At 53.1% G+C, this 19,525-nt stretch overlaps 1 protein-coding gene across 4 annotated transcripts in view; it reads left to right on the top strand.

The window, feature by feature from the left end:
* RPTOR (regulatory associated protein of MTOR complex 1) overlaps nucleotides 1-19,525 on the top strand; it is a 324,493-nt gene that overhangs the window by 295,221 nt on the left and 9,747 nt on the right. For 2 of the 4 annotated variants that reach the window (XM_069541946.1, XM_069541944.1), the window contains exons 25-29: nucleotides 5,425-5,530; nucleotides 8,667-8,781; nucleotides 9,977-10,101; nucleotides 11,210-11,314; nucleotides 14,835-14,882. In XM_069541946.1, the coding sequence (XP_069398047.1) occupies nucleotides 5,425-5,530; nucleotides 8,667-8,781; nucleotides 9,977-10,101; nucleotides 11,210-11,314; nucleotides 14,835-14,882 (499 nt within the window). The remainder of the gene's footprint in view (nucleotides 1-5,424; nucleotides 5,531-8,666; nucleotides 8,782-9,976; nucleotides 10,102-11,209; nucleotides 11,315-14,834; nucleotides 14,883-19,525) is intronic. The other 2 variants (XM_069541947.1, XM_069541945.1) reach the window with 1 other exon arrangement.

Below are 19,525 nucleotides of genomic sequence, written 5' to 3'. Positions count from 1 at the left end.
ACACTGGTGACCAAGTGGATTCTGTCCCAAGAATGCAGAGTTGATTCAGCACTTTTAAATTAATCCTATAACTGACCACATCAACAGACTAAAGAAAAACCATATGATCATCTCAGTAGCTGCAGAAAAAGGATTTGATGGAATTCAACAACCATTCAAAATAAAAACTCCTAGCCAACTAGGAATAGAAGGAAATTTCTTTACTCTTATAGTGGGTACCTACAGAAAACCTACAGTTAACATATTTTCACTGATAAAAGACAGTGCTTTTTCTCCAAAACCAAGATGTCTGATCTTACCATTCCCATTCAGCATCCTCCCAGAGGTCCTAGACAGTAAGGCAAGAAAAGAAAATGTGTACACATGGGAAGGGTAAAATAAAACTCCATTCACAGACAATATTGTATGTATAGAAAACCCTGAGTAATCTAAAAGGTGCTGCCAGATTAAGTGAGTTCAGTAAGATTGCAGGATACAAGGTCATTATACAAAAATCTGTTTATTTCTGTATGAACGATTGGAAATTACAATAACATCCCCCCACCAAAAAAAAAAAAAAACATGAGGTACTTAACTTAGCTACAAATCTAAAAAAAAAAAAAGCAAAATCCAAATGGTGAAAAATGAAAAACATTGATGAAAAAAATCAGAGAAGACTTAAATCAGTGAAGACCACATTTATGGGTTGAAAGACTATGAAGTTCAGATGTCAGTTCTCCCTAAACTGATGTATATAGAGCAATGCAGTCTGAATCCAAATCCCAATAGACCTTTTCAAATTTATTTATTTTTAATTGGAGGATGACTGCTTTACAATATTGTGTTGGTTTCTGCCATATATCAACATGAATCAGCCATAAGTCTACATATGTGCCCTCCCTCTTGGACCTCCCTCCTGGCTTTTTCTATTTAATCAGCAAGCCTATTCTACAATTTATGAGGAAAAGCAAAGAAACTAAAGTAACCAAAACAATTTTGAAATAGAACAAAGTTGGAGGACTTTTGCTGCCTGATTTCAAGATTCACCATAAAGTTAAATAATCAAGATGTGGAATTGGTGAGAGGACAGACACATAGATCAATGGGACAGAACAGAGTCCAGAAATAGAGTCACATCAATACATCCCATTGATTTTCCATGGAGGTATGAGAACTATTCAGTTCAATGAAAAGAAAGGTGTCTTTCCAGCAGAGTGGCACCATGGTAATTGGACACCCATTTGCCAAAAGTAGAAATTCAATCACTCACTCACACCTTGTACAATAACTCACTCCTTAAATGTGAAGCTTGGAACCATGAAACTTCTGGAAGAAAATTTTCTCACCTTGGATTAGGCAGTAGTTTCTTTAATAAGGCACAAAGAACACAGGCCTCACAAGAAAAAGTGGCAGGTTGATCTTCACCAAAAATCGATGACTGCTTTTTGAGTAATCCTGTTAGGAACATGAAAGCATGAGCCACAGACCAAAAGAAAATTAAAAAACACATATCTGGTTTAAAAAAAAATCTTGTATCCAGTATATATAAGGAATACTCAAAATTCCATAATAAAGAAACAAGTGGCCCCATTAAAAACAATGGGCTAAAGATCTGCAGACACTTTACCATAAAAAGTACCCAGGCAGCGAATAAGCTTGAGAAAAGATGTGTAGCGTCACAGCAGTTATTCACAAGGGAAGTCGAGTTACCACAATGAAATAGATACTGCACATCTGTTAGAAGGGCTAAAATTTTCAAATCTATCAATACCAAGTACTGGCAAAGGATGCAGAGCAGCTGAAACTTTCATACTTTGCTGGTGCAAAGGCAGAATATTGCAAGCACTTTGGAAACATTTGGCCCTTTCTCATAAATTAAAGACATACTTACATAGAGCCCAGCAATCCTACTCCTAGACATTCACCCAGGAGAAATGAAAACTTCTGTTCGTTCAAAAGCCTGTACTCGAATATTTACAGTGGCTTTATTCATAATCACCAGGAACTGAGAACAACCCAGATATCCTTCACCAGGTGAATAAACTGCCAGAATATTTCATATGATGAAATACTAATTCACCAAATGTTTTCTAAATCAACTGAAACATTCACACTATGGATGAATTTCAGCTGCGTTATGCTCAGTGAAAGAAGCCAGACTTAAACTGTACAGTTCATTTATACAGCATCTGGAAAAGGCAAAACAAAGCTACAGCGATGGAAAACAGAGGTTTTTAGCTGGACTTGGACTGGGGGGAGGGCCAGGCTCCAGAGGGTGCCTAGCAGTTTGGGGTGAAGGAACTATTGTACATGTCCATTGTGCGTGGTTACGTGACTGTGGGGCCTGTCAGAACTCAGAACTGGGCCCCAAAGGGTGAGATTTACTGCATGTGAATTGCATCTCAGTCACCCTGATGCTTTGTGGGGTGTGGTCACATGATAAAAAGGCCTGTATTTAGGTATCAGAACCTACAGTGAATTCTGATCTGCCCTTCAGAGCTTCTTCCTTAGCAGTCAGTGGCCTTTAGCTTTGTAACTCCTTAGACGTCATACCCAGAGGAGACCAGTCAGCCCACAGCCAGTGCACTCCCTCCTGGTACTGCTGACTCCGTCATTGTTTGGGGAGGGTGGTTTGTTGTTAAACAAGGTCTCTGTCCTACTGCAGAACTCGCTTTGTTTCTGGTGGGGACTTCCATGACCTCATGAGCCTTCCAGAGGTCAAGCTTCAGTCCTGATAGCCACGTGCCTGTTGTGGATTTTATCCCATGCACTTGAACCCCTTTAAATTCAGAGGTATTGAGGGTGTGCCCTGTGTTTCACAAATTCATGGTATAAGGACCTGCTCACCCGGCAAGGCCTGCCATCAGGCTTCTGAGACCCTCTGGTCTTCCTTTGTTCCCGGCCCAGGCTGCCCCAGTGACAGGTGAGGAACAAGGGGGATGCCATCACCAGCCTTCAGCTGTTGGCTCCACGGGAGGCCTCAGGAGGTTTCAGCATCATAATTGGTTTCTGTCTGAGGAAAAGCCAGGTGTTAGGAATCCTCAGCGTGTCATGATCCTAATCATGTAACACTATTAGCCTCACCCACGTCCCTCCAGCTCTGCCGGGAGGAAAGCTCAGCACGGTCTAGGTCTGGGCTTCTATTTACTCGGAAGCTTCTGTTCAACCTGCAGAGCCACGTGGGAAGGGGAGGGGCAGGGCAACTGAGCAGATAATTAAGAAGGGCTGAGCAGAAAACAGTCTGGTCCCTCCATCCATCCTCGTCCTTCCTGGCCGGCTGATGCCTGCTGCTTCTCACAGCCTCTGCTCTCTCCCCCTCTCCTTGTCTCTTTCCACCCACACCTCCCACACTGTCCCTCTGCTGCCCGCCCCTGCTTGTCCTAGTGCTTCGTGGTGATTGTCCCCAGGACGGTATGTGCACTGGTTCCTGGGCTGCAGTTCAGTTCAGTTCAATGCTGCGAGTCCTTCTCTGAGCTCAGTGGGGCCACTTCCCAGAGCTCCGCGCTCTGCTGCTTAGGACTCAGCCCAGGGCAGTGATGTCCGGCTGTGCAGTGGAGGTCAGTCTCTCTGAAGCCCCAGGGTGCATGTGGCCACACTCCCACACACAGCTGCCTCCTGCCCCCTTCCTTCCTCCTGTCTGCCCTCACCACATGGAGAACTTCCTTTCTGTCTGTCCCACTCCCTCCCTGCGTCCAGACCCTTCCTCTAAACCTGCAGAAACCAGAGCTTCATTCTGATTCTGTCTTTTCATCTGGAGGTTTTCTTTTTATCACTCTATGTTATTGGTTATCTGTAATTTCTTTTCCAATAATCTCTGGATTGTTATGAAACAAAACCAACTGGTAAAAACCCACCATCTATCCCAAGTGCCTTCGTGGGGTTATGTCTACAACACTAACTGCTCTGGAGGCTCTAGGTGACTTTCTTCTGTTGTCTCCGTGTCAGGATATCTTTGCTGTTTTGCTGGCTGTGGGTTTGTGATTTTTAAGAGAAAAAAGACAGGATTGTAGCAGTGAAATCCTGGAACACAGACCCCTCTGGTCTGTGCACAGGGATGAGATGAGGTTTCGGGTTGTTTGTTTGTGATCAGAGATAACACGGAGCATTTGAGAAGACACAAAAGTGCTCTGTGACCATTTCGTGTAATAACTGCCTAAATTGTGACCTAAACTGCTTCCCTTCTTCTCAGCTATGCTTGCACACAGGCAGGTACACCTGACCACGTTCACCATTCTTCATCCTGATGCTTTCTCCAGCAGAGAAGATGACTTTTAAAATATTGAATATGGGCTCCCTCTGCCTACGCAGTGTTACCTGGCTGAGTACAAGGCAGGTTAGCTCTCAGCCAAGAGGAAGTAGGGTTTTTCCTAATTTATTTGATTCCTTTTATATTTGAGAACTTTACAGGTCTGAGTTCTCAAGCAGGCGTTAGGCAAGTTGACTGTATGACGAAGGAGACACATCGTTTTTACAGAAGTGATTATGTTCTGAATATAGTAAATTTAAATCCTAACTTACTGTTTGCTAAGTGTGGCCCTCTCCTAGACATGGCCCCTATGCATGCACACCGGCCATGAAGCAAGAAGGGCCCTTATCCAGGAAAGGGGACTGTTCCAGCTTCCACATACTTCATATGCAGAAGCTGATGAAGGAGGGCAGAAGTTCCCAGGCATAGGTTCGAAGCTCCTTCCTCACTGTCCACCCACATGAAGTCTGATGCCACCGTGGGGCACCGCTCACCTGCCCCTTTGTTGTGTTCGGTGGATCCTGGCGGGCAGCGGCTCCTGCCCACCCTGGGTGAGAAGGTCCCACCCCCAGGCCCAGGCTGCCTCTCCGGCCCCAGGGGCAGCACTTCCGTGCCTGCTGCCCTCTGTCACTTCTCATGAGCACGCTCATCTTCTAACCAGAGGCTTCGTTTCCCTTTGGCATCAGAATAAAAGCAAACCTCTCTGAGCACACCACATCTTTTTCTGATTTTGCATTTAAGGGTACAAAGGAGTCAATCTAGTGTCCAGCACAGCAGAGCCCTTTATGTTCCCTCCTGCAGGAAACACCTGGCCCTTATCCCTGCACCTCCCCCTCGAATTCTGTCTGCTTTGAAAGCAGTCAGAGTGTGACAGCTTCTGGCCTCTATGGTTGGGCTCTTGGAGGCAGGGGCTTCCTAAGTCTCTGCTCCACGTCCCCAAGCCAGCCAGCCCTCCCCCCCGTCCCGGGTCCCAGAACCTCCGCACCCAGCTGTCAGCAAGGGGCAGTGCCCCCAGCACAGGGAGGGAAGCAGGTTCGGGAGCTTGGTGACCACCCTCTAACTCTAAGGGTCTGCTCTGACTGCTGTTGGGCACTGGACCGACCAGAGAACCAGGTTTCTTCTGCACCTGCAGAGGGGGAGCCCTCTCATTTGGAAATAATTGTGGTTTGTTTTTTGTTTTTTTGTTTTTTTTGCTGGAGATTCCGGAAGAGCATGACCTGGAGAGTCAGATCCGCAAGGAGCGGGAGTGGCGGTTTCTGCGGAACACCCGTGTCCGGAAGCAGGCACAGCAGCTCATCCAGAAGGGTAAGGGGTGTCCTGAGGGGCCACCATGGGCAGTGAGCCGGCCCCCACTTGCCCTGGTGCAGGCAAGGAATGAGGCTGGCGGAGATGCTCCAGGGAGGAAGGGGTGCCACTGTGGGGCACCACTCACCTGCGGGAAGGCCTTGTCCCCGGGAACTCTGTGCCTTTGTCCCCAGGGAGACAAGGAGGCTCTCTGGGATCATCGTCCAAGGAAGCTCTTGTCTGACTGGCGGCCTCTGGGACAGTCATCACTTCTACCTTTTGTCATTTGCAGAGAGAAGGGAGCAAGCCCCCTGCAGGCCCTGGGGTGCACAGCAGGGTGGCCTGTGTCCCACCATGGGGAAAGAAGACAAACATCAGGCCCTGGTTGTATTTGCCTGGACCCCACATGGCCCCCAGATAATTGCTCCCTGTTACCCCAAGCCTGTATATCAGTCACATTTTGACCAAACCTTTAACTAAATTTGCCAACAGGTGCCCTAACTGCCCACTTTACATACCTTCCAGCTGCCAAAGGGAGAGCTGCTGGGTCATGGGTCCCCCTTATGTCAGCTGCATCAGCCCCCAACCCTCAGGCACTGAGGCCAGGTGGGAGGGGGCAGCCAAGGGGCTCCACCCTGTGGTTAGGACAGGGCCAGAGCACTGGGCAGCTCCCCCGCCTTCTCCTCCCTCTTTCCCAGCAGTACAGCCCTCAGGGCCCGGGAGCCAACTCAGTCCCGCAGCGGTGGGTGGTCTAGTCTCCTAGCTCTGCCTGAGCCCTCGTTGCTGGGCCAGCTTTGGGCAGTGGACGATGCTCCCTGGGTACTGCACAGAGTAGATAAGCAGACTCCTCACGCTTTTGTGGAATTATTTTCATGACCTTCTCTCCCTATGGTGTCAAATTCCCTTGATTATTAAGGGTTACTTTTTTTAATTTTTTTTTAATTTATTTATTTATTTGGCTGTGCCAGGTTTTACTTGCAGTAAGCAGGATCTTTTTAGTTGTGGCGTGCAGCATGTGGGATCTAGTTCCCTGAACAGGGATCAAACCTGGGCCCCCCGCATTGGGAGCATGGAGTCTTAGCCATTGGACCACCAGAGAAGTTTTTTGTATTATGGGTTACTTTTTAAAGTTGCGGCTGAGGACCCATGAGCCCATCCCTACCTGCAGGCAGCCTGGAGTCGGGATCTCATCCCTGGCCCACCTGCCCAGGCCTCGTGCCCCCTGAGCATTTCCAGAAGCAATGCCGTTTCAGAAGCGCTTCAAGTGCATTCACGGTGCTCTCGTTGAGATGCTCAGGTCACATTCCATTAATGTGGGGTCACTTCTGCTAAAACCAATCTTGGTTGTTTGTAACTCCCCTCTGTGAAGGCGCATTCTAGATGTAGAGCCCCCAGGGATGTAGAATTCAAAGTCTGCCAATTTTTCCAGGAGAGCTTGAGCCGCCCAGCTTGATAGGGGCTCTTTGAATTATGGTGTCAAGAACCTATTTTCTTGGCAGTCCATGGTTCTTTAGAACCCCAGGCTGACCGAAGGGGACAGCAGGACGAATTGGTTTCCCTGTACCCACAGGCGGCCTGGGAGCCAGTCTGCTGCACACAGCGAACATCTGAAGGCAGTAAAGGCCACACTCTGGGCTGGTGTTGCTTCGGTCAGCATTACACAGGGAGTGAAATTAGAGCCGGTCATTTGAGAACCAACCAGGTTTTGCAGACAGAAAAGAAAAAAATCATCTTTGTAAATTAGGGTCAGGGGTTCTCTTTTCCAGTCTTTGTGGGAAAAAGATCTGCTTGTCTGACCCACACCGAAAGGAACTGCTGAGCTGCTGGAGACCTTGGCAAGTGAGCTTGCAGGCAAGAGCCTCACTGCTGGCAGACATGGGTAGAGAGGGCAGGGCCACTAGCCGGGGCACAGCCTCCTCTACTGCCTGTAGCGCTCAGAGCCTGGACTCTGTGAAACGGCGGTTTTATCTGAGGCCAGCTGTGTGCTGGGAAGGATGTGAATCGTGGAATATCGCCTACGGGCCCAGCAAAGTCATCAGACGAGTCCCCGAGGCCCCAGGAGATGAGCTGGGAAAGTTAATGCCGCCTCCCCTATCTGTGACCCCTCCAGCCAGCGCCCATGACGCTGCAACCTCACCATCGTGCCCAGATCTGTGCATGAGTGCAGAATGCCTGCAGTGACTCAGGACCTGGGTATCCTCTCATCTTTCCTGGGTCAAATCACACCCCCTCCCTGGGGAACCCATGGCTGAGGGGAAGGGCACCTCTGGGCAATAGTTAAACCCTCCCAGGCCTGTTTGCCTGTTAGTTTAACCCCATCCTGATGATTGAGTGGTTTTCAGTGTTAGCTGTTTCAGCAAAGGGAGGCGAAAAAGACTGAAATCGTGGGTGACAGCAGCTCACCCAGCAGGTGCCAGGTTCACGATACATGAGCACCACAGTCGCTCTCCTCTGTGTCACTCGAGACCAGCTTCCAGCAGCCAAGGAGGGGGTGACCCTGGGGCTGAGTGTTGTAGGGGCTGCTTGCCCTCCACAACGGGCAGGTACAAGGGCCTGGCTCCTTTGTATGAGCCTGCATCCTTCTGCAGATACGTGTGTGAGCCCATCTGATGTTCCCCACACTGGTATCCTCTTTTCGTTGCTCTTCTAGAGCTCCTCAGGGCCATAGCAGTTTTTCCAAGGTACCTGTGTTGGGGCCTGGGGAGCAGATCCCCATTCACATCCCCTGTGTGACTCTTGATCAGCTGTCTTTCCGTCATTTCAAGGTTCCCGCCTTTCCAGACTGGATGCCCCTGCCTCCACACAGGACTTTGGCTGGGTTATGGACAGGAATGGCTGAACCCAAGCTTTAGCCTTAGGTCTGAGTTACGAATCGCCGCCTTACTGAACTTTATTCCAAAGTCTGTGACATTCTTTTCAGAAACCCTTCACCCGCGTGCACTGCTCTAAATATTGCCGATGGGCTGTCGTGAGTGTGAGCCATGCCAGCCTGTCTGTGCAGAGGCCCCGCCCTCAGGAGCCCACCCAAACTCTGCCTCCTGCTTCCCTCTGGGCCCCTCCCAACCCCCAGTACGAGGGGCTGGCGTCAGCCTTGGCAAAACCCGGCAGTGACGTTTACTGCAAATTGAGGCCCATCGCCATGTATTTCCCTCGGCAGGTATCACAAGACTGGACGACCAGATATTTCTGAACAGGAACCCTGGCGTCCCCTCCGTGGTCAAGTTTCACCCCTTTACACCATGCGTGGCAGTCGCTGACAAAGACAGCATCTGGTATGGGGGCGCTTATGGGGCTGGCCTTTCAGCTGGAGAGCAGGTAGCCCCAGGGGTTGTGGGCGGGACACCCCGAGCCTTTGGGCTGCTTTGGGGGTGGGGGCTAGAGAACTTGCCAGCAGATGTCTCTCCTCCTGGTGCTGCCCACACCCTCCCAGGGCTGCACTTGGCCACGTTACCGCGAGCACTCCAGTTCTGTGCAATGAACAGAGAGCAGAGCACAGGGGCTCATTAGGACCCCCCAGTGACAGGGCATGTGAGGGACCCGCTCAGGTGCAAGGGCAGCAAGCATGCAAAGGGAAAGCGTAACAAGACACCACTTTAACTCATAGCGACTGTTGCCCTTATGTCACTGAGAAAGTGCACACTTGATGGGAGAGAGCCATGGGGACGATTATTTTTATAGCTGATAAAATGGACAGAATTCTTACCTATTTCTTCTTCTTCTCCTTTTTCATACATAACATAAAATTTACTGTCTTCTCCGTTTTTAAGCTTGCAGTTTAGTGGCATTAAGTGCTTTCACTTTGTTGTGCAGCCGTCACCACCGTCCACCTCCGGGACTTTTTCATCACCCCAAACTGAAACTGTGTCCCATTAAACACTGACTTTCCCTCCCCACTCCCCAGGCCCAGCATCCACCAACTTTCTGTCTCTAGGAACTGGTCTGTTCTGGGAACCTCAAATGAGTGGAATCATCTAGTATTTGCCCTTTTGTGATTGGCTTATTGCGCTTAACATACCGTCCTCAAGGTCCATCCGTGTTGTAGCAGGTGTCAGGACTTCCTTCCCTTTTAAGGTGGAATAGTGGTCCAAGTGTATGGATCACATTTTGTTTGCTCCTTTATCCATCAATGGGCACTTGGGTTGCTTCCATCCTTTGGCTGTTATGAGTGACACTGCTGTGACCTGGGTGCACATCTCTTGGATATGTACACAGAGATGGGATCCTGGACACGTGGTACTTCAGTGTTTAGTTATCTTGAGGAACCGCTCTTGTTCTGCGTGGCGGCTGCACCATCTTACATTCCTACCAGTAGGGCACAGGGTTCCAGTTTCTCCACATTCTGACGACACTTGTCCTTCTCTGTGTGTTTGCTGGTGGCTGACCTGCTGGGTATCAGGTGGTAGTTCCTTGTGGCTTTCATTTGTTCCTCCCTGATCACTCACCGTATTTCTCTCTTATTCCGTGAAGCTTTTGGGACTGGGAGAAAGGGGAGAAACTGGATTATTTCCACAACGGAAACCCTCGGTACACAAGGGTCACGGCCATGGAGTATCTGAATGGCCAGGATTGCTCCCTCCTGCTCACAGCCACAGGTGAGTAGGGCTCCCATGGTGGGGACCTAAACCCTGATGCAGAGATGGCAGGGGACAGGTGCAGGACCCCAGCACGAATTGGCAGCAAGGTTCCTGTGACCGCAGTTGTTTCTTTTGATAAAGGGGACTGACCAATTCCAAGTGGAGACCACCATCATGAAAGGCATACCTAGGGGCAGAGGTTCTGCTGGCAGCCCTCCCCAGGAAAATAGTCCAGCCCCAGCCCCAAGACGGCCCCCCGGCAGGCCTCAGGCAGGGAGGGGAAGACCAACCCCCACAGTGGTGCGGGAGCCAGTAGGGTCTGTGGGGCATTTGACAACGGGTCACAGTGAGCCTACCTGAGCTTCAAAGAGGATGCAGAGAGGTGATTCCTTGGAAACAGCAGACATGGCAGAGGGACAAAGGGCCCTTTGGGAGTCAGGTCCCAGTGGAGAAGCAGCATGAGGCCTAAGTTCTAGAGCAGGGAGGCATCACGTCTCAGCAGAGATCGGGCCGAATCAGCAGATGGCAGAGCCAGGGACTCTGCTCGACGCGAGTTCCCCAGTGTGTCCCCAGGTGACCTTGAACTCCCTCTGCAGCTCAAGGCCAGGTTCTCCATGAGGGGCTAGTGAGGCTGGAGAACAGGGCCCTGGGAACAGCAACACCAGGAGGAAAGAAGGAAGGACAGACAGACCAGCAGACAGGTGGTGGCCCCACACTCAGGCCCACCTGGCTTCCCATCTGCTGGAGAACACGGACCTCTGCCCCGTCCTGGGGCTGGAGAGGCGGGGAGGGGCATCCCACCGGTCTCCTGAGTCGTGTGACGGGGTGGAGAGAGAGGCCCTGCCCCTGTGAGAGACCAGCTCTTCTTGGCAGATGATGCCCATGAAGGTAGGGGAAATCAGGAATGCCAAGGTGGGGGCTTCACCCTGAAGCCCCAAGGCAGGCCGGAAGGGGTCTCACACTGCCTGTGTGCAGCTCCTCCCCAGATGAGAGAACCGTCTGCCCCACAGGCTGCCTACTGTGGGCCTAAGCAGCCTGTATCCTCCGGCACCCCCAGGAAAGGGGCCTCCTCCCCTTCCCAGACCAGCCAGGCCTGCGTTTTAATCTCCTTTCTCCTCTCCCCAAGATGATGGTGCCATCAGGGTCTGGAAGAACTTTGCTGATTTGGATAAGAACCCGGAAATGGTGACGGCCTGGCAGGGACTCTCGGACATGCTGCCTACCACCCGAGGTGGGTGCTCCTGGGGTCCTACAGGAAGTCGGTCCACTCGGAGCCCCTGAGTCCCGACCCAGCCAGCTTCCCTCTTGGGAGGCTCTGCTTGCAGCGAGGTGAAGGGGAACGGGTGTGTGTGTGTGTGTCTTGCCGAATTCTGAGCAGCCTGCAGCCTCTGTCCTTGGCTTGAAGCGTGTGTTGCTTGTGAGAGCGCGGGCACGGCGGGGCCTGGGGCTGCATCCTGTGCCCCTCATACCTAGAGTAACCCCCTCTCGGTGAGAAGCACACAGCGGGCACCCTGGTAGTGTCTGGTCCTCGGGAGAGGCCAGTGCACCGTCTGCCTGCTCTGGGCTGAAGGAGGTGTGGCTGCAGTGTCCGCCAGACACCACTCTGTGTGCTGCCTGTTGGTGGGCACGGCCACCCCAAGGCCAGGGTGAGAGACGCCGGCACCACCTGCCAGTCTCTGGGTCCAGGCCCATTATCGGGAGGTCTGCACCCCTCAGCCTGGCGCTCACTGTGCACCCAGCATTTATGTGGCCATCAGTCTGGATTTCCAGAGCCACCCTCCAGTGTGATCGTAAAGCCCCTGCCAGATGGAGGCAAGAGCAGCTTGCTGTTCATTGCCCCACCCCCCCTCCGCCCACCTGGGGTCTCTCCGTGGCCTTGAGAGGCGATCAGGTGCTTGCGTGGCTGCTTCTCTCTCCTCCGTCTAAGCGCCCTCAGGGGCACGGCCAGCTCCACAGCAGACACTTCCACAGCAGACACTTCCTTATATGTTAATATTTTAAGTGTTTTTACATTTTCTTCAGGGACAAAGTAGTTGTGTTTCGAACCCCACAAGCCCCAGCATAGCAGTTTTTTGGTTGCCTGGGCCCCTGTGAGCCCGGGTCCTGTGCTCCCCTGGATGGCAGCTGCCGTCACAGGGTCCCTCCATCTCTCTCTTGCTTCTTCCTGTTCTCTGCCCTGCAGAGAACCTTCCACCCGCTCAGCCGCCGGCCCCACCCCAGGCCTGTGCTGAGGCTCCAGGAGAGCAGGTGGCTGACGGCCTCCCCGTGGTCCTTAGGTGCTCACCCTCACATTGCAGGATATGCTGGGCAAGATGAGTCACGGTCTTCAGTCCTTAGCTTCCTGATGCCATCCCAGCAGGCAGCCTGTCCCAGGCTCCAGCCATTCACAGACCCCTGTGTGGGGAAGGCAGGAGCTGGTGGAGACCAGGCTTCCAGCTGCGCCAGAGGCTGGGAAGGTGGGGAGCCCACTTGTGGCCCAGTGAATACACTGTTGTCTAGCCTTTTCCTTTTGCAACGGTCCACCTACCTGTAGCCCCCAAATACCTGCCACCCCCAAATGATGTATCTGTGGTGTATTTGCCCACAGCGTCGCTTGCCTTTGCTCCAGTGAAGGTGAGAGGAGCTGCCTGCCCAGGAGTCAGCATGCAGGTGGGGTGACAGGGTCTAGCTGAGCTGGCAGCAGCTCAGCCCTGGGCCACCCCTGCACTGTTGCCCCCAGACGCCACCTGTGTGTGGGGGCCGCTCCTGGCCCAGGTGTGTGCTACAGCCCTTCCTTGCAAGTGGGTTCCACTGGTGTAGACAAACGTGTGTTTCCCACAGACTCCTTCCTACTGGACCCGCCCCCTTTCCTGGGTCTCAGAAATCTCCCAGGACAGGCGTCGTTGGTGAGGGCTGGTGAGGGTCTTACCTCCAAGTCTTTGTCAGCAGGTGGGGTGAGGGGCTCTTTGGGCAGGCACTCCTCGGCGGCTAAGCCAGAGTTCGTCTGACCGGGCAGCAGTGGACTTAGCAAAAAGGAAGATGTTACTTCCTCGCTCTTTCTGGAGGAGTGGAAGGTAGAAGGGGCAGGGCACCTGGGAGGCCAGCTGCTTTAAAAGTTCAGGACAGGAAGAGCTTGTGTGTTGCAGGGCCTGGGAGGGGTGCCCCAAGAACCAGGGACCCCCGCACGCTCCAGCCTCCACAGCTTCCCTCTGCAGCACAGGGACTGCAACCCCAGCAGGGCCAGAGAGACCCCAATTATAATTTCCATTTCAGGAGCTCAAGCTCAGTAACCAAGGGGCGAGGCTGGTGAATTTCTGGCCCCTCTGCCAACTTCTGGGTGCCTTCTGCCCATCAGTACCTGCTGTCTTTCTCTTCACTCATCTTGGCCTCTGACTTGACAGTCACAGAGCTGTTGGCCATGATTCTGAGGGGAGAACTAGCAGCTTCTAAGGCCATTGCTTGTCAGCGTCTGGGGGGCCCCTTGGAGCGTGAGGCCCTTCAGAGTCCTGGTTGTGGTCCCCCGGGACCTTGTCAGGCAGAAGCAACAGCCCCCACTCCCTGCTCCAGATTACCTCCCGGGCATGTGAAACTCACTGTGCTGCACAGGGAGGTGCTCCGCCTGGTCTCGGGTCCCAGGCACCCTTGAGCTGTGTAGGGGGGACGAGGCACCCTGAGGGGAGGGGCTGCCATCGTCAGCTCCTCCACGCACCTGTGACAGGGGATCCTACATAGCTCTGCACCCGGCAAGGCCCAGCCCACCTTGTCCTTCAGCTCCAGAGATCATGGGGGTCTCGTCTGTGAACACTGGCATGTAAGGCACGTGGGAGGGAGGACTTGGCGCCCCCTGAGCAGTGGGGAAACTCTGCCTGTGAGGTTCTCCTGTGTGCTCTCCAGCTCAGAATTCACTCACCGGGTCGCTGTCGTGGCAGCCTGTTTGCAAGATCTGAACCGGTGGTTTGGGACTAAAGAGACTGTTTTTGGAAGGAGCCCTACCCCTGCCTTTTGGAAGTTGTGTGAAATGCGCAGGGTCTCCGCATCATCTTAGCATGCCCCTGGCTCATGTGTGTACATGTGTACCCAGGCACGGACACGCATGCATGCATGTGCACATGTGAACACGTATACTCCTGTGCATGCTTGTGCAGTTAACCTGGGGACAGCCCCCTCATGGGGATCCCCCGTGGTCAGGAGAACTGAAGTCAGTCTGGGTTCCTGGCCAACCCCTGGAGCTGAGTGAGCCATGTTCTGAAATAGAACCGGTGGTGGTACCACCCATCGTAAGGCCAAGGTGCCCACAGTCACCTGGACACAAGCACCATTCCCCGGAGGCCTCCTCACCGACCCGAGGCCTCGTGAACGAAGAGCCGTCCTCACTCAGGACCTAGAGAGAGGGTTGCCTCTGCTCCTCCGGCCGTGGCCAGTGGGTCAGCTCCTGCCAGTCGGGCCGCACTAACCGTGTGTGTGACCGGCCACTAACTGCCTCGCTGGAAGCGCCACGCACATCAGGCCACGTTTCCCTTGAGTCTCAGCACCTTCTGATTTCCCATCTTGAGTCTTTTTTTAGCCAAAACCTACAGTCTTTGAGTTTTCAAGTTCGTAGGTACTTTGGCCCTTGTCTTCCGACTGCAGCCGTGGCCCGAGCCACTGTCTGCCCCCTCCCCTGTTTCCTTCACCGTGCTTCCTGACTCTGTGGTGTGTTTAATTCTGGCTGATTTGGCTCTGGCTGGCCAGCTTCCCCTTGCATCAAGCCCATAATCCCTGTTTCCTCACAGGTCTGGCCCGAAAGGTCTCGATCTTTCTTGACCACAGTAAGCAGGGAGGTGAGTGCCTTCCCCTTATCTGTGAGGGCTGGGCGGGAGCCGGCTCCTCTGCTCTGCAAGACAACATTCACTTGCCCACCGTGCTCTCAGGCGGCAGAGGGTCAGGGCTGTGGTTTTTCTTATTCCCTCATCCGCATACTCTCCTCTGATACAAAAGACCTCACTTGTTGAGCACTCAGATCTCATAGGATGAGTGAGGTGGCTGCATGCAGCTCTGGAAGGAGACCTCAGTGAGAGCCATAGACAGGACTGTCCCTGAGAGCCAAGGCCTCGTCGCGCCTCCCAGCCTCCTTAGTGGCCTCACTCTGGCCTGGCTCGAGGACGGTTCAGCTCCGTGCTCCACGCCACCTTCGCAGCAGCCTTGGAACAGGGATCATCCCAGTCTACATCTGCAGCAGTGCGGATGGCGCAGCTCTCAGGCTCCCAGGGAGACGTCTCACGATTCCATTAGGACAGAGATAGGTGTCATTCCAAAGTGAGATTTGTGTTCCCACCAAATTTTTTCAAAGAGACTATTTCCTAGAATTGAATGCAGAGTTTCTTGAAGCATCTGTTTCCATTTGAAAATCCATATATAGATTTGATAGTTACCAAAACGCCCATCTGCAGTTGCCTGTGCATACACTGGGTTGGCAAACTTAAAATACGCATGCTCAAAATGAGTCCTCTTCTCTCCTGATTTCACTAGTGGGGTAAATTGTAAAGAGATGGAGCCTTATGAATCCTGGCAGCAGATAGAATTCTTGACCTTTAACTTGCAGCATCTGAGTTTAGAGAGTGACCAGCCCTGTGGTGAACTCTCCATCCTGGGTCTGCCTTTAGTTGCTCTCTCGACAAGAGTTCCTTGCAGGAAGGCAGTGGTGGCCACGGGTCTGACAGGGTCCCTCATGCCACCAGAACTGGAGGGATGGAGAAGGGGGTCCCGGGAGGCTAAGAACAAGATGTCCTTACAAACGTGCAAACTCAGTTTGATATTTTACAAAGGACTCTTCTAGTAAAAAGTTCAAAATGAAGGAAAAATAGAGAAAACCCAGGACTGACTCCATCTTCACTCCTCCACTTTCCGCCACCAGCAACAGTAGTGGCGATAACCAGAAGGGGTTCTCAGAAAGGGCCTCAGAGGAACGACAGGGTCACTGGCCCCGAAATCCTGAAGAGAAACCAGGGAACGCCTTTCACAGCCTTTCTCTGGGGCACCTGGGGGAGCGCGGCCCTGACCCCTGGTTGTCACGTGCGTGGAGGGCAGCAGTGACCCCGGAGTGCAGGGAACAGATCATCCAGCACCCGCGTGTGAACTGGACGTAAACCGTGGGCCTTGTCGCTTAGAGCAGCTGGGCAGCGAGCAGGGCGCCAGCCACAGAGTGCTGGGGTGGCTGGTGGGGCTAGGAAGGCCACAGCCACCCTTCTCTCCCACCTGCACGCCTCCTCTGGCGTCACAGGCATCTGGAATCAAATCTTAGGGGAGGCCCTCTCAGTGCTGGAGCCAGGACGCAAGGCCGGGTGGTGGCTCCCGTAGGCCCGCAGGGCAGGCACACGGGCCACAGGGAATGACAGTTCCCTCCTCACCCAGGACACGTGTGCCCAGCCGCACTGACAGGGAACACCCGCATGGGTCTGCTCTGATCCTTCGCAGCTGCCAAGTGTCCTAGGCCATCTCCCTAAGTGAGAAACAGAGGTTTAGGTGAAATCATTTGCCCCTGAAGAGCCCAGTTTCTGTTGCCAGCCCAGTCCTGAGCCTCTGAACCTGCCAGGTGTCTAGAAGTGTTCACAGGCCCTGAGAGAGGCCTTACCTCATGGGAAGGTGCTGTGTCTGCATGCCCGGGGAGGCAGTGGGGGTCGCCATCCCTCAGGTCTGAGGTTTTCACATGTGCTGGTGGAGTGGGGACCTGCCCCTCCTCCTTGGAGTTCTAGATCCATCACTCCCAAGGGCATTTCAGGTTGGGGGTGATGGGTCCTTAGTCATAGGTCCACATAATGGGTCCTCAGAGGTCAGATCCCTGTGTTGGTTCTCAGAGGCATATTCCAGACGGCGGGGGGGTCCTTAGAGGTCAATCTGGACTGGCCGCTGAGCCTGGAGGGCCGATCATGGACATCGCAGAGACCTAAGCCTCTGAAACAACGCGTTTCTTCTGTCTGCTGCGCCTGGGTTCTGCCTGGCCCCTGACTTACACATTCAAGCTTGCTATTCCCCAGCCCTCCCTGCACAGTATGCCTATATTGTAATGAAGAAATCCCCTCTTTGGCCAGCTTTTGGAGAAGAACATGTGAGCAGGGCTCGTATCCAGAATAAAGTCAGCTGAGAATCTCTGCCTCCTGGCGAGGGCCACCCCACCCGTGGCTCCCGGGCAGTGAGAGCGACGTCACACTAAATGGACTGTGCTCTTGGGCACTCGGTGCCCGCCCAGCAGGGGAGAGGCTGCAGCACACACGCAGCCTCCGTTCATTAACCACCCTCAGTGTCCTCAACGTAGCAGCATGGACCAGGAGGAGGGACCCTCCGGAGGGAAGCCCAGAGCAGTCTGCCTGCTCCTGAAAAACAGGAAAGGGCCAGGGGACCAGGGGGCTGGGGCTCTCCCCACCACGGTCACTTCTCTGGGCATGGGGAAGGAGGGGAACACTGCTGAGGCCATGCTCCCCAGGAACAAAGTTATTGGAATCTGCACTCTAGTTCAAGATCATGATGTTCCTGTCTAATGAGTTTTACTTAAATCACAGCCATCAGTTTTGTTCCTTGTATTCAACACGTCAAGAAGAGTGTCACCTTTTTTATCATCTTTTCCCAACTCGTGATGAGTCAGATCATCTCTCCTCCGCTGTGTCTAGAGGTCGAGACACAGGCTTGACTGGGAAAAGTCTCAAGGAGGAAAGCCAGTGATTACCTTCGGATCTGGGTCGGAGGACTGGCCAGGGCCCCAGACCTGCAGGAGAATGAGGTGGGGGCCAGCAGGTGCAGGAAGGACTCTTCCTGGAGGTGGGTCAGGATGTGAGCAGACTGTTGTTTTTATCCCAACAGTTTTTACATTGGTCTGAGACTCTTCCACAGATAGGAGCTCACTGTCTTAGGGGACACAACTTCTACAAACAGGCCCAGCTCAGAAAGCAGCCTTGCCCAGAATTGTCTGCACATGCGGGGCACCTGCCTCCCCAACATGCACAGGACTCGGGAAAACCCTAGGAAACCCGTTTCTTATCTCTGCTGGCTTCCGTGCTTTAGAACTAGTTTAAACCATAATCTGAAGCTCAGTGGTCCACATCAGAGAGTCCAGATTTGAAACAGGACTCAGAGCTCATGTAACCTATGCCCCCAGATCCTCTGATGGCTGCACGGACACACCTTCCCGTGCCTGCATGCAGATGGAGACACGGGGCCTGAAATAGGGGCTCTATCTCCCCGAATTCATGTGTTGGGGTCCGCACCCCCAGCACTCAGAGGGCAACTGTATTTGAGAGAAGGATTCAGTTGAAATGAAGTCACTGGGCTGGGCCCTAACACAGGGCAGGCTCCTACCAGCTCTGAATCCACCATGAAGGAGATGCAGCGAGAAGGAAGTTGCCACTGCTTCATCTGAAGGCCAGGTGGGCCTTCTCACTCCATTGGGAGTGGCCACAGCCTCCCCTCTGCTTCCTGCATAGGCTTGCGGCTGAGACCCCTCCCAGTCCTTGTGTGGCCCCCCCAGATTCTCTGCAACTTGTTCCCATGATCCCAGAGCATCCCAGATGTCACCTGGCCCCATGCTCTCAGTGGAGGACCACTCCTTAATTACACTGCTCCTGAAAACTCCTCAGGGCCAACACGGAGCTCCCAGCAGACTGTTAAGCATGCCTGAGAACACAGACCACCCCAGCAGTGGTCCATGGATTTAGGAGTCTGTAAGCCTCTGCAGTGACCTGGTGCCCAAAGTCCGGTCCTGGGTGGGTGCATCCTCTGTGATTCATTCACATAATGCCCACCAGGCACATCATGAGGGGAAGCAGTGGCCTGGTTTCAGGCTCTGCTTGTGGGCTGACTGGTCGCAGTGTGACCTGGACTTTCCTGGACAGAAGTGGGACTCACTTGTCATACCGTTTCATCTGCCATGCCTGCAGCCTTGTCACCTGCGGAAACCTTTATGGTACTTTGGGGTGTTTCCTCCTGCCTGGGGTCAGGGGTGTTGCAGTGGAGAGACTGCATTCTAAAAGGTGAAACAAAGGCTGGTCCATTTGTTGTGTGGAGCTGACATTTCTGCAGAGTAGACATGACAGCCGCCGGCAAAACAGGAAGTACGGGGCAGGGGATGTGGGAGGTGATGCCTCTGGAACAGGGAGACATCATAGCCTCGCGTGGTTGAGAAGGTGACTGAGCATAATATAGAGGGGCTGTGTGGATGTCAGGAGAGGGGCGTTCCAGGCACAGGGTCCAGTTAAGAGGACCAAGCTGGTCCCTTTTGGGCAGAATGGGAGTCCAGTTGGGAGGCCACTGGGAGTCTCTGGAGCAAGGGTCGAGGGACTCAGATCTGAGCAGGAACCTGAACTGATGTGTACAAATGAGAGTCTGGGGTTCAAAAGAGAGATCAGGCACTTGGATGGAACTCTGTAGCCTGAAGGGAACATATCAGAAAAAAACAAATGAGAGTCATGCCCTCCAGCTCAGGAATTTGGAGGAA

This window comes from Ovis canadensis, chromosome 11, assembly GCF_042477335.2.
Source record: "Ovis canadensis isolate MfBH-ARS-UI-01 breed Bighorn chromosome 11, ARS-UI_OviCan_v2, whole genome shotgun sequence".
In the NCBI taxonomy this organism is placed as follows: domain Eukaryota; kingdom Metazoa; phylum Chordata; class Mammalia; order Artiodactyla; family Bovidae; genus Ovis; species Ovis canadensis.
This window is presented reverse-complemented; position numbering and strand designations above follow the sequence as displayed.